We start from the raw sequence: 17,457 nt of genomic DNA, 5'->3' as shown, positions 1-17,457 counted from the left end.
ACAAAATATCTTTATGGAACATGATCTTTACTTAATATCCTAATTATTTTTGGCATAAAAGAAAAATCAATAATTGTGACCCATACAATGTATTGTTGGCTATTGCTACAAATATACCCGTGCTACTCATGACTGATTTTGTGCTCCAGGGTCACATATAGTGATACTATAGTAAATGAGTTTATGAGGGAGCGTGTGAGGACTGATCCTGCTGTACCTCCGGTTGAGCTGCTCCATCTGGTGAGTGGAGCCGGATCTCCGGATGCCGCTGCATTTGGCTGCATGGCTGGGCCTCTGCCACGTGGTGGTGCGGTTCACATGATCCACGTAGAAAACACGGCCGTGACTGTCTATCCGGGCCTCCCAGTCTGTGCCAGTTAGAAAGAAGCACATCAGCTTATATATAGGAAACATATAAACACATACCATCAGACTGAGTAGAGACGATTCAATAAATCAAAGGTTGTGAATATATCATACATATCTAAGAAGCAATGCATAGAGCTTTTAACAATTTGAACATAATTTGAATTGATGTTTGCAAACAAGATGCAGTAACTGGAGTAATAATGTTTCATTTTTCATTAAGAATGAATCATAAACATGTTATCATACACAATAAATGGTACATTTGTTGACAAACTATGATAATGTTTGAAACAACATAATTTGTAATATTTTTTGTAATATAATAATTTGTCATTTACAAATTATGTAAATTTATGTGTCACGCTCACACTCACACACACACACACACACACACACACACACACACAGACTCACACACGCATTTGGGTGTTGTACGGACATAAATAAGATATCGTTATACTTCAGGCCTTGGCAAACTAGAGCTCTCTGTGAGGAATGGGGTTTGATTTATTAGTCTCTGTGGTGCAGCGAGAGCGACGCGTGCCTGTTTCTCTGCCTCTTTCTGAACACAGACAGACGTTTGCCAAAACCTCATTAATAACTGCACTTGTAAATATCAGATTTGCACAGAAATCAATCAACAGATGTCAATCTACATTACAAATCCCTTGTGATCCATTAATTTATCTTCATTATCCACTGGAGAAACTGGACGGGTTTGTTGCATATTTCAGCATAGAGAGAATGTGTGTCAGGTAAAAACACGTTTATCATTCATTCCAAGAATATACCAGCATTCTGGAGCTGACCGTACTGTATGTCAATATCATTTAAGCTCTCTGTAGTATTTTATGCTGTCAGAGGCTTTTGAGTGCATCTTAATATTTTAAATGTGTTTCTGTTTTAGTCAGTGTGTGGCATTGTGAGTATCAATACACAACTCAAAACCTCATAGCTGAACCCACACCTGCAAAATAGGAGGAGTATGGCAATCTTATGACAGTCTGTGCCATAGATCAGTGGTTCTTAACTGGTGGGGTGAGAACTTTTCTTTCAGTGGCACATAAAAAAATGCAATACAATATTTTTAAAAATGCAATAAATACAATAAAATATTTTGTTTCATTAAAATATTTGTAAAAAATTATATAAATTAAATTACAATATATAATATAAAAATATTACTTTAATAAATCACAATGTTATTTTGCAATTGGTCGCATTGCAGACCACCCTTGTTTGAAAAATGGCCATGCAAATGACTTTATATTTAATTATTCTAAGCATTTTTCTTATTAAAAATGTCTTGATGGCTTAGTTTTCCTTCACTTTCAAGCTTTTTAGGATTTGAAAATTACTGGCTTTGAAAGTAACATTCATAGTGTAGCTGCTTGCTTTTGAATGATAGCTTTAAATAAAAACGCAGTATGCATACTCAGCCTCTTTGTGGCCCATATCACTATGGCAACTGTGAAGAAACCCTTGAGAGATCAGATCAGACCATCACATATCTCTTGAGAGACAAGCTCATTTATGTCAATTGTGCTTTGAGTTCCCCGGAAATCCCTCTTGAGGAGAGTGTACAGATCAATTCTGACACCAAAAAGCTTGTGTTCTTTATATTTTTGAAAGCTCTTGCCCTACTCGATTGCCTAAATAAGCTCATGATATTGTGTACTAAACACCAAGACATATTCAAGCAGGTTTTAATACCAAACAGTAATTTCCGAGTTCATTTCTGTTGAGAGTGAACAACATGCCGATATTATTCAAAGACCTGACACCCGCTTTCTCTGACTAATGAACTATAAATGATGGTTCATTGAGGATTTGTAATTAGTATCAGTTTGCATTTTATTGTATAGCCAACACTTCGGGTAAGGAGAGGGTGAGGAATGTCACTGAGATGGACAATGGTATGAATGCATTGTCTTTGATGAAGATTAGATGCAATGCTGGGAGTGAGCATTAATAAACATGGGATCAGGTGAATCTCGTGTCAGTTCAAACCATGAACATACACACACACACTTCTAATATACACACACACACACACACACACACACTGCATTATAAATGTATATATATATATATATGTATATTATTATTATTTTTTTTTATATACAATTTTGGGACTCTATTGTGTTTAAAATCTAGGTTCTGAAGCAAAACAAGTTGAGAACCACCAGCATGAATAATATATAGGCTGAATTCAGGGCCAAAATTGTCAAAATGTTACACAAATTACCTGAATTCGCCCTATATATGTAATATCTCATAAACAAATTCATTGAGATATCATGGACCAGGTAGCCTTTCTGGTGACTGTCTATTAAATGTGGGCAGTGAAGGTGAAAGACTAATTAGAGAGTCATTATCGCTTCTCAACAGGTAGAGATCATGTTCAACAGTAATTGGCAGCCAAACTCATCACAGCGCAAACTAGAAAGCAACACTGCAGCAAATATACGTGGTGTGGCTTTCTTTTAATGATGATGTTATGTGACAAATTCTGCCTGTGCTTTAATGAAGTATAAAAACAACCCATTACAACAACTTAACCAGAGGTGTAAAGAGTACCTAAAAACCATACTTGAGTAAAAGTACAGATACCTTACAGTGAAAATTACTCCACTACACGTTACAAGTCACCAATTCCAAAACAACTTGAGTAAAAGTCTTAGAGTATCTGATTTTAACAGTACTTAAGTATTTTACTTATACTAAATATAGGCTCAAAAAAATGCACCAGTCAAAGATACATGCCAGTGAAAAACTGTAATGTTGTGGAGAAGCTGGGGAAAAAGGGAGAGGCAAGGATCTATGTGCTGGTATTTAGTGGAAAAACTAGAACAAACAATAAAGCAAAAAACAAAGAACAGAATGACTGGCAAACAGACAACCATTACTAGGGCTATATACAAACAGGGGGCTAACAAGCTTAACAAGATAACAAGACACACCTGGGGAGACTAATCAAGGGGAACCAATGAACAAACGGACTACAAACACCACGGGAGACAGGAAGATTTGTGAGGAGAGCAATCACGTTTATTTTCTAAAACCAAGTATTTTACTTAATATAGGCTCAAAAAAGGCACTAGTCAAAGAGTCATGCCAGTGAAATCTGTAATGTTGTGGAGAAGCTGGGGAAAAAGGGAGAGGCAAGGATCTATGTGCTGGTATTTAGTGGAAAAACTAGAACAAACAATAAGCCAAAAACCCAAAAAGGGAACAAAGAACAGAATGACTGGCAAACAGACAACCATTACTACTGGCTGTGCTGGTTTGTGCCTCATTGCCGGCTGCAGTCATGTCCTCATCTCATATATAAAACACCTGTGATTCCCAAATACTTGCTAAGGAACTCGCATTCACATAAAGTAGCCTTGTTGACAAGTTTGGGTGAGTAAGGGCAAAACGCACAAGATGCAGTACTTTCAGTGACCTGTAATAGGCAGTATCACGTCTTTTGTAGCAGAAATAAATTGCTGCAGAAAAAGCTAGGTCCATGCAAAATGTAATGTGTAACTGCAACACTCATTTCAAATGTAGTGGAGTAAAGAGTACAGATACTCATTCAAAAATGTAATGAAGTAGAGAGTAAAAGTTGCTAATATCTTTGATACTCAGTACAACTACAAAGTATCCAAAAATATACTCAAGTACAGTAACTAATTACATTTACTCCAATACTTTACACCTCTGAACTTAACCATAGAAAGCTAGCTGAAAAAGTGTTATGAGAGTGTTTCAATAATTGCTATGTCCAGTACCATACTACTAGTTACATTTCTGTAGTATGCAGTGTGTATAACCAGTCAATATGCACATAGATGACCAACTGCATACAGTTAAATTTTCAACATCGCTTTCTGTCAATTTATAAGACATTTAACACAATACTGGATTAAACATACAAAAATAGCAATTTCATTTCTTTGGTAACTATAATTACAATTATAATAAAGAATAATATGTGCATTATGCATGCCATGTAATGAGGACATGTGACAAAAATCTAGCATACTAGTGATGTTAGCGTTTAACTGTTTATCTTTTCATACAGTATATGGTTTCACAAAACTAGTAGGCAGTATACAGTGTATACTGTGCAGTATGCAGTATGTCAGCATTCCATTCTAAACACAACTTAAGTGCTCATTAAGCTGGATGCTAACATGATAATATAACGGAACTTCCGAAACCAATTGCTCATTGGGATTAGTGGGATACTAACAAGACATAGTTGGAAGCTATTTCTTCAATTAACCACGTCATGTAATGAGGAATTGTGACAACCATCTAGCATACTACATTATATTGTGCAGTACGCACTACGCAGTAAGCCATAGGTCTTTAACCCTGCTCCTGGAGACCCACTATCCTGCTAAGTTTTTGGTGCGTTTCATTTGTACTCAGAAGTTGGAAATTCCGAGTTCCCAGTAGGAACTTTTAACTGGAACACCCCTAAAGTGTTCCGACTCGGAAACTCAGAGGAAACGCAACAACCTTGACTTCAGAATCCAAAATAGCAGCACGGCCGAATTGTTCAACAATATGAACCGATGAGCAAGCTTCTCTGCACACTGCGCATTCATCATTAGTTACAGGACTGACCCATTGATAACTTTCCCGTTCAGCCCTAAATCTGGAGAGCATTCTGAACATAACTCAAGCTAACATGAAAGTAACTAAACTTATGAACTCAACTGCTCACTGGGATTAGCGCAGGAGTGTCCAGTCCTGCTCCTGGAGGGCCACTGTCCTACAGATTTTAGCTTCAACCCCAATTAAACACACCTGAACAAGCTAATCAAGGTCTTACTAAGCATACTAGAAACTTCCAGGCAGGTGTGTTGAGGCGATCTGGAGCTAAACTCTGCAGGACTGTGGCTCTCCAGGACCGACATTGGCCACCCTTGGGCTGCGTTCACACTGCGAGCCTTACGGTGCGTTTCCACTGGCACATAGTGAGCGCAGCAGAGTGAGCTTTTTCAATTCATTCCTATGGAAGTTGAGCTTAAACGCTCGCGTGGTGTATTATGGGATTGCGGCGCAGAGAAAGCGTTGACAGCGGCTGAGAGCGTCAAAAAGATTGGGCATTCCTCGACTTTATGCAAATGTACAGCGATAAACGCCAGGCGACAACCAATCACTGTGAAAGGAAGAAGATGAAAAGTAAACAGGGTGTTTTTCAGAGGCGTGCTCTGCCCTAAATTTGACACACTCCAAAGCAGTGGCGTTGTAGCATTGCCAGCGGCACTGAGCGCAGATTTGATGCTGTAGTGGAAACGCACCGTGCTCAATTCCAACTTTTGCTCAGATCCAATTTTTTTGTATAGCTGTTCACATTGTTGTTTAAAATGTAGCCAATATCAGATTTACAGTTTGAACATGTCATGGTTCTGAACTGACCCGCATGCGCAAAACAGGGTTTTACAGGTTTTCACAACAAAATCTGCCCAATTGCTTCTCAAAACTAGTCCAAAACTAGCCCAATCATGTTCTGAGGGGTAAATATTGCGCTAGTGGGGTCGCGTCAACCCACGAATTTGAAAAACAACCCGCGGCAACAGGGGCTAAAAGTAGCCCAATTCTGCAGGGAAACAGTGGATTTGGCAACACTTGTGCAGCGCGCCGTCATATGGAGGTAAACACGGAGGACATAAAGTAAGCGATTATGAGTTTTTAAACTTTTATGATACGAGCCCTCATGTTTTGCTTGTATATACAGTTGTCACTGTAATCCTTATGAGTTCTGACACATCACACTTCCACTGATTACCTTTCGCAACTGTCTTGATAACTTTGGGTATGTAAAATCTTTGAAGTGTCGTAATGATAACAAATGTTGATCTAGAGCAGTGGTGTCAAACTCAGTTTCTGGAGGACCACAGCCCTGCAGAGTTTAGCTCCAACCCTAATTAAACACACCTGATCCATCTAATCAGGTCCTTCAGGCTTATTTGAAAACTAGATGGTTTGCGTGTTGGAGCAGGGTTGGAACTAAACTCTGCAGGGCTGCGGCCCTCCAGAAACTGAGTTTGACACTCAGAATGTTAAATGCCCCAGTATGCCACTGTAAAAAGTTTGACAACCACTGGACTAAAGGGATGCTAACATGAGATAAAATTAATCAAATAATTTCGTTGACAATGAAACATCAACAATCCCTGTGCATTTGAGCAACTGCTCCAAGCTACACGTTTTAGCAAACATCCAAGACCTTTCCGCAATGCGTAATTTGGACAAGGCTCCTCACCTGTTGACCTGACACTAGGCCCAGGTACTGGTGAGATCTCCACCTCCCCTTCTCTCTGGGGACTTTCTTCCGATGACGACTCCCTCCAATGAAGCAACCCGTCTCCTGGCTCCCTTATATCTGGACTCTGCACTGAGTCCGAGACGGACTCAAAAGCACTGTTCTCCTCCTCCTCTTCCTCCTGCGAGGAGAAAACGGTGCTCTCCGACAGACGGGTGCTGTCAACTGAAGAGAGGCGCGTGTGGCTGCAAAGGTGGTTACGCCCCTCATAACCTGAGTTACTGTAACAGGAAGTGCTGTAACAGGACGTGCTGTAACAGGAAGTGCTGTAGCAGGAGTTATCACACAGTTCGCACTCACTCTCTAGAAGTTCCCTTCTGCATCCGCCTCCACCACCCACTTCCATGTGTTCGCTTTCCAGTCGGAGGGTGGAAGGTGAGGGTATTTCACCTTCCAAAAGTTGGTTGAGTTCGGACAGGCGCTCGATGGAGAGGCTACGTGGTAGGGTACGCCTGTGTCTAGGACACTCGGGCACGATGGATGGAGACTGGGCTTCTGACACCTCGTCTTCTTCCTCTTTGTCCTCTTGGGGTTTCAGAGTGACTTCCTCAGAAGATTCCCGGTCAAGTACCTCGTCTTCATCTTGGCTGTCATTGTGGCACTGAGCTGATGGCAAGCTGTGCAGCAGATGATGAATGCGGATGTAGTGAGAACGTGGTGTCTCTGCTTCATCACAGGCCGAGGCGATGACCGTCTCTAACTCAGACACCGGAAGCGAACAGGGTCGGCTCTTGCGCTTCAAGGCACTCCGCATCCTTGGCGAACAGGATTCTTCCTCATTCCCATCTCCTTCCAACTGCTCTGAGCTTGTGCCTCTCTCAACCTCTGCATGCTCTCCAGTAGGTCCCATTCCAGTTGGTCCACACGTGTCTTCAGCTTCATGGTTCTCCAGAACCTCCAAAAGAGTCTCAGTCACAGTTTCCTCCTGCATCTCCTCGGACTCTGTTTTTCCAGGGTCTTGCTCCGCAGTTTCTCCTTGAGTGGCATCGCTCAATAGTGTCTCTGCTCGAGCTGTTACAAGCTCATCAGCTGATCCTTCTGCTTCTGGTTGGGTATCCTTACTGGGCTCATCTAGAGAGGTGAGCAGCACAGCATCTTGGGTCTCTACCTCTGGAGGACTTTCGTTAGGCGGCTCCAGAATGTCAGGTCCCAAACTCAATGCGTCTTCCAGAGGCAGATCAGAAGCTGGTGGTAGGTCCCCATTGGGCTCCTGCTCAGGTGTTGTATCAAAGACTGGCATTGCATTGAGGGACACCTCCTCATCATCTACCAGAGAGAATAAGTAAATCTGTCAATATGGTTAAACAGATCAGCTATGAAATAACACAAGATACCTTTAGCAATAATCAGTCTAGAAATCCCAAACCAATCTCACAGGAAAATGCAACTATTTCTTAAGAGGTGTATGAATTTGTACAAAAACATACAATATTTAGAAAAAGTAGTAAGCATGAAGGTCCACCCCTACAAACACATATTAATGCCTTATTCTGCATGACCATTTTCTACCCCAGCCCATACCTAAACATAACTAATACAAACAATTACCTTACTATCAATAAGCAGCAAATTAGGAGTTTATTTAGGGAAAACTCTTAGTGAATATGTGTCCCCTAATTTAAAGTGTCACTGAAAATTCATATGAACTTGCAACCAATTCAGCAAAACGCAAAATACTTAAATGGCCAGAAGATTGTTTTGGAAATTCCCTGTTTTAAGGAAATTGCTCTGTCACCTGTCATCATTTATTCACGTCGGTCCAAACCGACACATTCTAAAGGACACATTAAAATAAATTGAATGGCACATCAAAAACCTCACTGCATGAGTCTATCTTTTAAATGAATGTACCTTCTTGTACACAGTAGAAATAAATAGATATATTTAGGCCTATGAAAACTGAAACCCTGTCAGTATGCATTGACGAGGTTATCTCAAAACGAAACTGCAGCTGGCCGCTGACATGATCTGTTGGAAGCCGTCGGCCTAAAGTGTAACTCACCACACGGTCCCTGTTTACACACATGAGAGACAAGGATGCTTGACATGTTAAATCCCACAGGCAATTAACTATAAAATAAATTGAATGGCACATCAAAAACCTCACTGCATGAGTCTATCTTTTAAATGAATGTACCTTCTTGTTCACAGTAGAAATAAATAGATATATTTAGGCCTATGAAAACTGAAACCCTGTCAGTAAAAACGATGCACAGATGGACCAGTAATTTGAGAAACGAGTCAAGAATTAGAGTGCAATCACAGTCCTCCGCAGACTACCAGTCAGATTAAATGAATTAGCAGAGACCTACCCGATAGCATGTTTCTCCAGCAGCCTCTGTACAGGCACAACTAACTTTCCCAGGAAGCGTTTGATGATGGGTCTGCTCTTGGCAAATTTATCTTTAACCTCAATCTCCAAAACGTCAGTCGGCAGGGACACAAAGTTAAATCGCTGTGAATACAAAAAAAAACAAAAAACAGATTGGTGTTAACTGTTGGTATTCAGTTTTTTTTCTCTCTTTGTATTGCATGATTTTCATTCTATTTCATTAAGTTTGTTACCTCAAGGGAATCAAATGGTTCATAACATATGGACTGGAAATACAGTATGTTACTAATATTTAGCTTCATTCCTGACCTTCCCAAATGGCTAATCATTTATTAGATTTATAAAAATTAACAAAATTAATTCATAGTAAAATAAATAAATAAATAGAAGATTGTCTTTAGCTTTATTGTACTCATTGGCTTATCAGAATATAAATTATTTATTTGATGAAAATATTTTTTAAAGTAAAATAATTGTAAAATGTTAATTAAATTCATAATTTAAAAATAATTCAAATATAATTTTTTTATTTAAAATTTTAATCAAAATTTAAATTGACTTTATTATACCCTTTGGCGTATCAGAAATAAAAAAGCAGATTTTTTTCAAATACTTGTAAAAATATATTAAATTCCTAATTTAAAAAATAATACTAAAAATACAATTAAAATACGTTCAGCTATTGTTATTGGCTTTATTGTACCACACGGCTTATCAGAATATAAAAAATAATTTATTCTGATGAAATTCATTAACAATTTTTATTTTTTAAACTTAAAAAAAGTAAAATACTTGTAAAAATGAATTCATTTCATAGTAAAAAAAACTAACTGATTTAGCTATTGTTATTGGCTTTATTGTAGCCCTTGGCTTATCAGAATGCCAGGGTGGTTGCTAAGGTGTTGCTATGTGGTTGCTATGGTACCCGGGGTGGTTGCTAGGGTGTTGCTATGCAGTTGCTAGGGTACCCGGGGCGGTTGCTTAGGTGTTGCTATGCGGTTGGTAAGGTACCCGGGGTGGTTGCTAGGGTGTTGCTATGTGGTTGCTATGTTACCCAGGGTGGTTGCTAGGGTGTTGCTATGCGGTTGCTAGGGTACCCGGGGCGGTTGCTTAGGTGTTGCTATGCGGTTGCTAAGGTACTCGGGGTGGTTGCTAGGGTGTTGCTATGCATTTGCTTGGGTACCCGGGGTGGTTGCTAAGGTGTTGCTATGTGGTTGCTAGGGTACCTGGGGCGGTTGCTAAGGTGTTGCTATGTGGTTGCTAGGGTACCCGGGGCGGTTGCTATGCAGCTGCAGCGGTGACGGAGTCCATGAAAGCACACGACTGGCTTGTTTTGTTCCTTGTGGCAGTTAAACATAGAATCACGATTCTTTTTCAAGGAGGCACCTAGGACTTTTTAGGACGGCTTTTCAATCAGCGCCCCACAAGCCCAAACTCAGTGGCTTCTGCCATCACAATGACATTAAGCCAAAGCCCCTCCCTGCTCCCATAACCAAATCCAGTGTGTCCTCAAATGTTCTCGGGAAAGACACAGCTCAGAAACACATTACGCTAGTTACAGACAGACCACAACTGAGCAGAAGACAACAAACACAAGCAGAGCAGAACTGCTGTCCAAATGCATTTCATTTAGATGTTCAGGGGTTGCATGTTTATGTGCCAAAGGCTGGTGCAGCATTAATGTAGCAGCAATAATTCATACAATTAAGAGAAAATAGTTGCAAACAGCTGCATGCTTCAGAGGGAGGATACTTTGAGATGTATTCTTCAGAGATACATTTAATGCTGTAAAGGTACAGATTTACAGCTGCTTACAGCACTAACAAAAAGTACCAAAAATAGCATGGTATTACTATGTTTTTTGGCCACAGTACTATAGTAATATAGGATGACAAGACCCTTTAAACACTCAAACTGGAACATGCAGAATCTAACTTGAATTTAATCGAATGCAAATAACAAAACAAACACACACACACACACTCACACACACTCACACACACACAGACACACACATACACACACACGCACACACACACACAGTTTGTTTGTGGTCAGTAAGTTTTTTTTTCTTTTAAGAAATTAATACTTTTATTCAGTAAGGATTCATTAAGGATTCATTAAATCGATCAAACGTGACAGTAAAGACATGTATAATGTTGCAAAAGATTTCAATTTCAAATAAATGCTGTTCTTTTGAACTTTCTATTAATCTGTGAATCCTGAAAAATAAAATGTATCACGGTTTCCACAAAAATATTGTGCAGCACAACTGTTTTCAACATTGATAATAATCAGAAATGTTTGTTGAGCAGCAAATCAGCATATTAGAATGATTTCTGAAGATCATGTGACACTGAAGACTGGAGTAATGATGCTGAAAATACAGCTGCGCATCACAGAAATACATTACAGTTTAATATATATTCTTATAGAAAACAGATATTTGAAATTCTAATAATATTTCACAATAATACTGTTTTCACTGTATTTTTAATCAAATTTTTAATGTGCATACAGTAGCACATTATATTTATATATATATTATAGATATATTTTCAGACATTTACCATAGTGTAACTTCAAATACTGTCATATAAAAACCAGGACAATCATATTGTAGTCATTCAGTGTACGTATATATCAAAATACCACAGTTTTACCATCATAATGTCTAATATACAGTAACTGCAAGTCTGTATTTTCAGTACTACAGTATGTAAAGGCAAGGCATTATTTTTACAAGATTCAAATTTTTCATTGCCTACAGTCTGGCTACAGTTTAGAATCAGAGAGATGTTCTTTCTGAATCAAAGAGGATCAGTGCAGGAGTTAATGCAACAGACAGTAAAACACACATTAATAAATCAGAGAGAATAAGAGCTTGTTCAGATATTCATCTGTCTGCACAGAATAAAAATCAGCTCTCAGCCTTCTTGAGGGATATGAATAACGTACACAGGCAAAACTCAAACCTCGTGTGTGATTATTAGTGAATGAGACACAGTGACGGTGGGTTTCAACATAGTTGTGATCCAGAAAGACACTGTCAACAGGAAAAAGGAGCATTAGTGGAGATGACAGAAATGGCTTTGGACATAAGAACAAACACAAAAGCCATTAATTAGGTCTGTCCTCTGGCCAACAGCAGATTTCACGTTCACTCTCAGCGGAAAGACTTCTCTATATCAACATCTGGGTCAGCGCAAGCCAAATATTATCATCTGGCCAAACAGACTGATTCATACGAACATATTTTTATACTCATCAAGAGCCGAACGACTGCACTGCAGTTATTAGTCACATCTGGACGAGATGTGTCGGGCGATGTATTGCATATTCATGATGCTTGCAATGATTTTGTTGGTAATATGAAATTAAGCAGCGTCATAAATATGTTTAATTGGTCCGTCGGTTTCCTGATCTCAGTTTCCTCCTTGTTTCACAGCTTGCAAGTTCATCAGAAGCGATGCTGTCTCAAAGTCTCACATTTAAACCTGAACAGCAAAAAACACTTGGGAAGATTTGGGAATTGAAATTAATTTCCAATTTGTTTAAAAAAGTAGATGATTTCCCATGAGGCATTTCACATTTTACAATTCTTCCATAAAACACACACACTCACACACACTCACACACACACAGGTTTGTTTTTATGGTTTATGGGGACTCTCCATAGGCGTAATGGTTTTTATACTGTACAAACTGTATGTGCTATTGTCCTACACCAACCCTACCCCTAAACCTACCCCTCACAGGAAACTTTCTGCATTTTTAGATTTTCAAAAAAACTCATTCTGAATTATTTATAAGCCTTTTGAATTACGGGGACACTGAAAATGTCCTCATAAATCACCTTCTCGTTGTAATACCTATGTCATACCCATGTTATTATACAAATTTGTGTCCTCATAAACCACATAAACATGCACACTCACACACACACACACACATATATATACTATTACTATTACTATATTTATTAATGTATCAAGACATACAGAAGAAAAAAAATATTGGATTTAATATCTAATTTAAAGCTGTAAATAAACACAAATGTAAAACATGTTAAATTAGTTATAAATATTTAAGTATTACATATCTAATATTTATTATATTTAAGATTTGTAATATTTTACATTATTTCTGGGTTATTAATTTCTGCTGAAATGTGTTTTACACAAATCAGTGAGCGCTGCTGTCATTAAAGCAAAAGAAAAACAAATAAATAATTTCTGAATATTCACTTCAATTGTTATGCTGACAAAATGAAAAAAAAAAAGTTTTTAAATTAATAAAATGCAAAATAGAAGGACTTCAGTAATGGCTTCAAAATTGTGATATTTTGATATTTTTTATATCTAGCTGTCTATACTTAGTGTCATATATCTACTTCATATATCTTATCTGTTTAGCTCTGCATTTAATGCCCTCTGTTATGTTTGTTTTTCTCCCGTGTTTTTTTGGCTTGTTTTTATCTTTGGTTAATAACAGAAAAGCTGCCATTAGATCCACATGCGTGACACTTTATTGCTCAGCTCTACCTGCTTTACAGTTTCTCACTGAATAATCACAGAGTTGAGGAAAAGTGACACAGATTATCTGTGATTAACACGAGAGATTATTCTGTGGATCCTGATCTCAGTTGTGATTGATGCTGACTGGAGCGAATACAAACACATGCAGAGGAAGATTATCAGGCACACAAGTATATATTAAAGACACAGACTGTGCCTGTTAAAAATGAATCATTGTAAAATGCTCACCTTAGAGCAAAGGAGATCTGAATGTTTAATACATTATGCAGAATGAGTGTGATAAAACATAAGGCAACAGTGTAAAACTGAGCAATGCCCTTGTCACACCCCTGGACTGTTTTTGTTGTGTTTTCATCCCTCATGTGCTCCTTGACCTAGTTTTCCCTCATGTTTGATTGTGTCATTTGGTTCAGGTGTGTCTTGTTAATTGTCCTCGTCATCCCATGTATTTAAGCCCTAGTCTGTGCAGTCTGTGTTTGTCCGGTCTACTACGTCCCTACGTGTGCTCTTCCCTGTTCTGTTCTGGATTTACCCTTGTGTGGATTTATTAAAGACTATTTGAATTCATCTTCATCTTCTTCATGCGTTCATCTCACCATAGCATGACAGCCCTTCAGTCGTGTCGCAGCAAGCCTGCTTTCTTTCTTTAAACTGAGGAATTGCATTTTTGAATAAAAATATTAGCAAACATTAGAATTAGTCACATTGACAATACGATTATGATAACAGTTAAAAGAAAAACTGATCAAAGTGCATGACAGGACATATCTGTAGTCCAGACCAGCTTCTCACACAGAATGTGTTTGTGCATTGAGAAACACAAGACGCGTTAGTGGAATAGGAAAAATGCAAGGTTATGAAACACGAGTTGAACTTCTTTTAACTCCTAATTTTTTTAATAAAATTTCAAAAGACGCTGCAAAAGACGCAAGACGCAAGTGCAATGGTCAAGCGTGTCCATCAAGCACGTTTACATAGAAAACAATGGAAAGGCATCACAGTGAAATGAAAAATCTGTGCATAACTACTACTGTACGTTTGATATTTCATGTTGGCATGATGTTGACAGGCTTTGAAAGAGTATTTCACACGCGCTACAGACTGAGACAACAGCTCTCTGAAACCAGCAGCAGAAGATAAGGAAACCCAGTCCAACAGAAATCAGGTGTAGTGTGCAGCACAAGCCTGTTCATTCACTCACAATACTGTCGTCTGAGTCAGGCTACCAATATGTTCAGAATATTAGCACACTGCATAGTGCATACTAAGTACTGCTTACCTTTTATTTTTTTTATTGTATGTTTTAGTGTAATTCCAGTCACACTTTATTTTAATGTCCAATTCTCACTATTAACAAACCATTAACTATGATTTTTCCCTAAATAAACTCCTAATTTGCTGCTTATTAATAGTTAGTAAGGTAGTTGTTAAGTTTAGGTATTGGGTAGGATTAGGGATGTAGAATAGGCATGCTAATAAGCAACTAGTTAATAGTGAGAATTGGTAATTCATATATATATATTTTTTCTAAGGTTTCATTATTCATTTGGCATGTGTGTGTGTGTGTGTGTGTGAGTGTGTGTGTGAGTGTGTGTGTGTGTGTGTGTGTGTCTGAGTGAGTGTGTGTGTGTGTGTGTGTGTGTGTGAGTGTGTGTGTGAGTGTGTGTGTGTGTGTGTGTGTGTCTGAGTGAGTGTGTGTGTGTGTGTGTGTGTGTGTGAGTGTGTGTGTGAGTGTGTGTGTGTGTGTGTGTGTGTCTGAGTGAGTGTGTGTGTGTGTGTGTGTGTGTGTGCACGCGCTGAAGCCGTCTGTAAGACACTGCAAGAACAGACTCAATGATTATTAGTGGCTTTCTCACTGAGAGAGCAATGTCATTCACCACAGCGTCAGTCTGTTAAAGGTACAGTTCAACCAAAAATGGAAATTCTGTCATCGTTTACAAGCCTTCATGTCATTTCAAACCTTCAAAGTTTCTTTTTTCTATTGAAAATAATAATGAAAAAAAAATATTTTGAAGAATGTTGGGAACAACTGACGGTAGCCATTGACTTCCATAGGAATTTTTTCCCTAATATGGAAGTCAATGGGTACCGTCAACTGTTTGGTTCCTAACATTCTTCAAAATATCTTATTTTGTTATCAACAGAACAAAGAAACTCATACAGGTTTGAAATGACATGAGGGCAAGTACATTTCCATTTTTAGGTAAACTATCCCTTTAACAACATGATAAAAATACAGTTATTGTGTGATTTATGTATTTAATTTTTAGATTTATATTTTAGAAATGGCTAAAAACACATCTCTTCCATCTTCATTTGACCCTCTAACTCTAGCACTCTATCACTCTATTCTAACTCTATTTTATCTATTTGTTTTATTTTTTATTTATAAAAAAATACAACAACACTTGACCCTCTAACACTTGCACTCTCTATTCTATTTCTATCCTAACTACTTGTTTTCTTTTTATTTATTATAAAAAATGATCCTCTAACACTAGCAATCTCTATTCTTTTTCTATTCCTTTGACTTGTTTTATTTTTATTTAAGAAAATACCCTCTAACACTAGAGTTCTCTATTCTTGTTTTCTATTCTATCTACTTGTTTTCTTTTTTTTTTATTATATAAAAAACCTTGTGTACTGCGTAAGGCTAACTGCGACTTGTCACAGCATTTTCATATCATTGCTCTTTTTTTGGTTTTGATTGCTTCTATTGTCCTCATTTTTAAGTTGCTTTGGATAAAAGCATCTGCTAAATGTAGATTGTATTTTTTCTGATTGCATAACTGATTCCATTATACGTTGAAATGGATGATTATGGTTATATCTTTAGTTATAATGGTTACAATACAACACACTGTGAGTGAGTGTGAAGCATTATTAATAAAAATGTTCAAAAATCTAAAAATGCTCGTCTGAGTGCCTTGATTAAACACTTGAAAACTCTTTGATATCCATGAATCTTGTAAATATTTGCCATATTTTCAGATATCAAAGGCTTCACTGTATAGATTGTAGAGGTGATGCCAGCTCTGTTTGTGTGGTTATGTTTCTCCCAAATGTGCTGTAGACAGAAGCTGGGATAAAATACCTCACAGTTTGGGTTTGAATCATAACTTCAAGTCATAAAGTTATCAGAGAGCTTCATTTCCATATGCTTTTGTTTTCAGGGCCGCTGGCAGAAGCAGCATCAGCGAGTCAAAGCTCCTGAGGGACTCTACTTTCATGTTTGGCTCAAAGCTGCCTTGAGCACAATCAAACACAGACTCGCCGTGATGTGAAATATCACAAAGACAGCTCCAGACTCAAACTCAAAGGTCAGAATGCCTTTAAATGATCGCTCATGTCACAGACGAGTGAGGAGCAGCTCACCTCTCTCTTCCAGACGGGGTTGACCGTGTTGCAGATGATGCCTGAGCGTTTCTCCTGACCGTGGTGAGGCAGCACAGGGAAGATGCTGTGCTTTCCAGGCTGGATGCAGATTTTCAGATACGGGTCGGGATTGAAGAACATTCCCTTCTTCAGACCCACTGCCTCAATGTCTGAAAGAAAGCAGAGCAAAGGAAGAGTTGATGGTGAAACCACAACTAAAATAGGTAGTATAATTAGTAACATAATAATATTATTAAAACTATCAAATTATTATATTATTATTAATTCCTAAATTATAATGTAATATCAAATAAATAAATAAATAAATAAATACATACATACATACATACATATATATATATATAGTAATTTGTATATATTTTACATAATAACTTAATCATTTATAGAGAACAGTGAAACAATAACACAAAAAGCAACATCAGAGAGTCAAAACAATATGTATGTACTGTATATGTATACAGTATATAGATAGACAGACAGACAGACAGACAGACAGA

At 38.0% G+C, this 17,457-nt stretch overlaps 1 protein-coding gene across 1 annotated transcript in view; it reads right to left on the bottom strand.

Annotated features, from left to right (window-relative positions):
- Positions 1–17,457, bottom strand: part of LOC107709914 (E3 ubiquitin-protein ligase HECW1-like) — a 54,873-nt gene that overhangs the window by 14,183 nt on the left and 23,233 nt on the right. Inside the window, exons 6-10 of the mRNA XM_016514581.1 lie at positions 16,940–17,109; positions 9,007–9,149; positions 8,601–8,706; positions 6,635–7,982; positions 218–368 (exon numbers count right to left, since the gene is read on the bottom strand). Coding sequence (XP_016370067.1) covers positions 218–368; positions 6,635–7,982; positions 8,601–8,706; positions 9,007–9,149; positions 16,940–17,109 — 1,918 coding nt within the window. The remainder of the gene's footprint in view (positions 1–217; positions 369–6,634; positions 7,983–8,600; positions 8,707–9,006; positions 9,150–16,939; positions 17,110–17,457) is intronic.

The sequence above is a fragment of the Sinocyclocheilus rhinocerous genome, unplaced genomic scaffold, assembly GCF_001515625.1.
Source record: "Sinocyclocheilus rhinocerous isolate Xijiao unplaced genomic scaffold, SAMN03320098_v1.1 scaffold3583, whole genome shotgun sequence".
Taxonomy (NCBI): domain Eukaryota; kingdom Metazoa; phylum Chordata; class Actinopteri; order Cypriniformes; family Cyprinidae; genus Sinocyclocheilus; species Sinocyclocheilus rhinocerous.
This window is presented reverse-complemented; position numbering and strand designations above follow the sequence as displayed.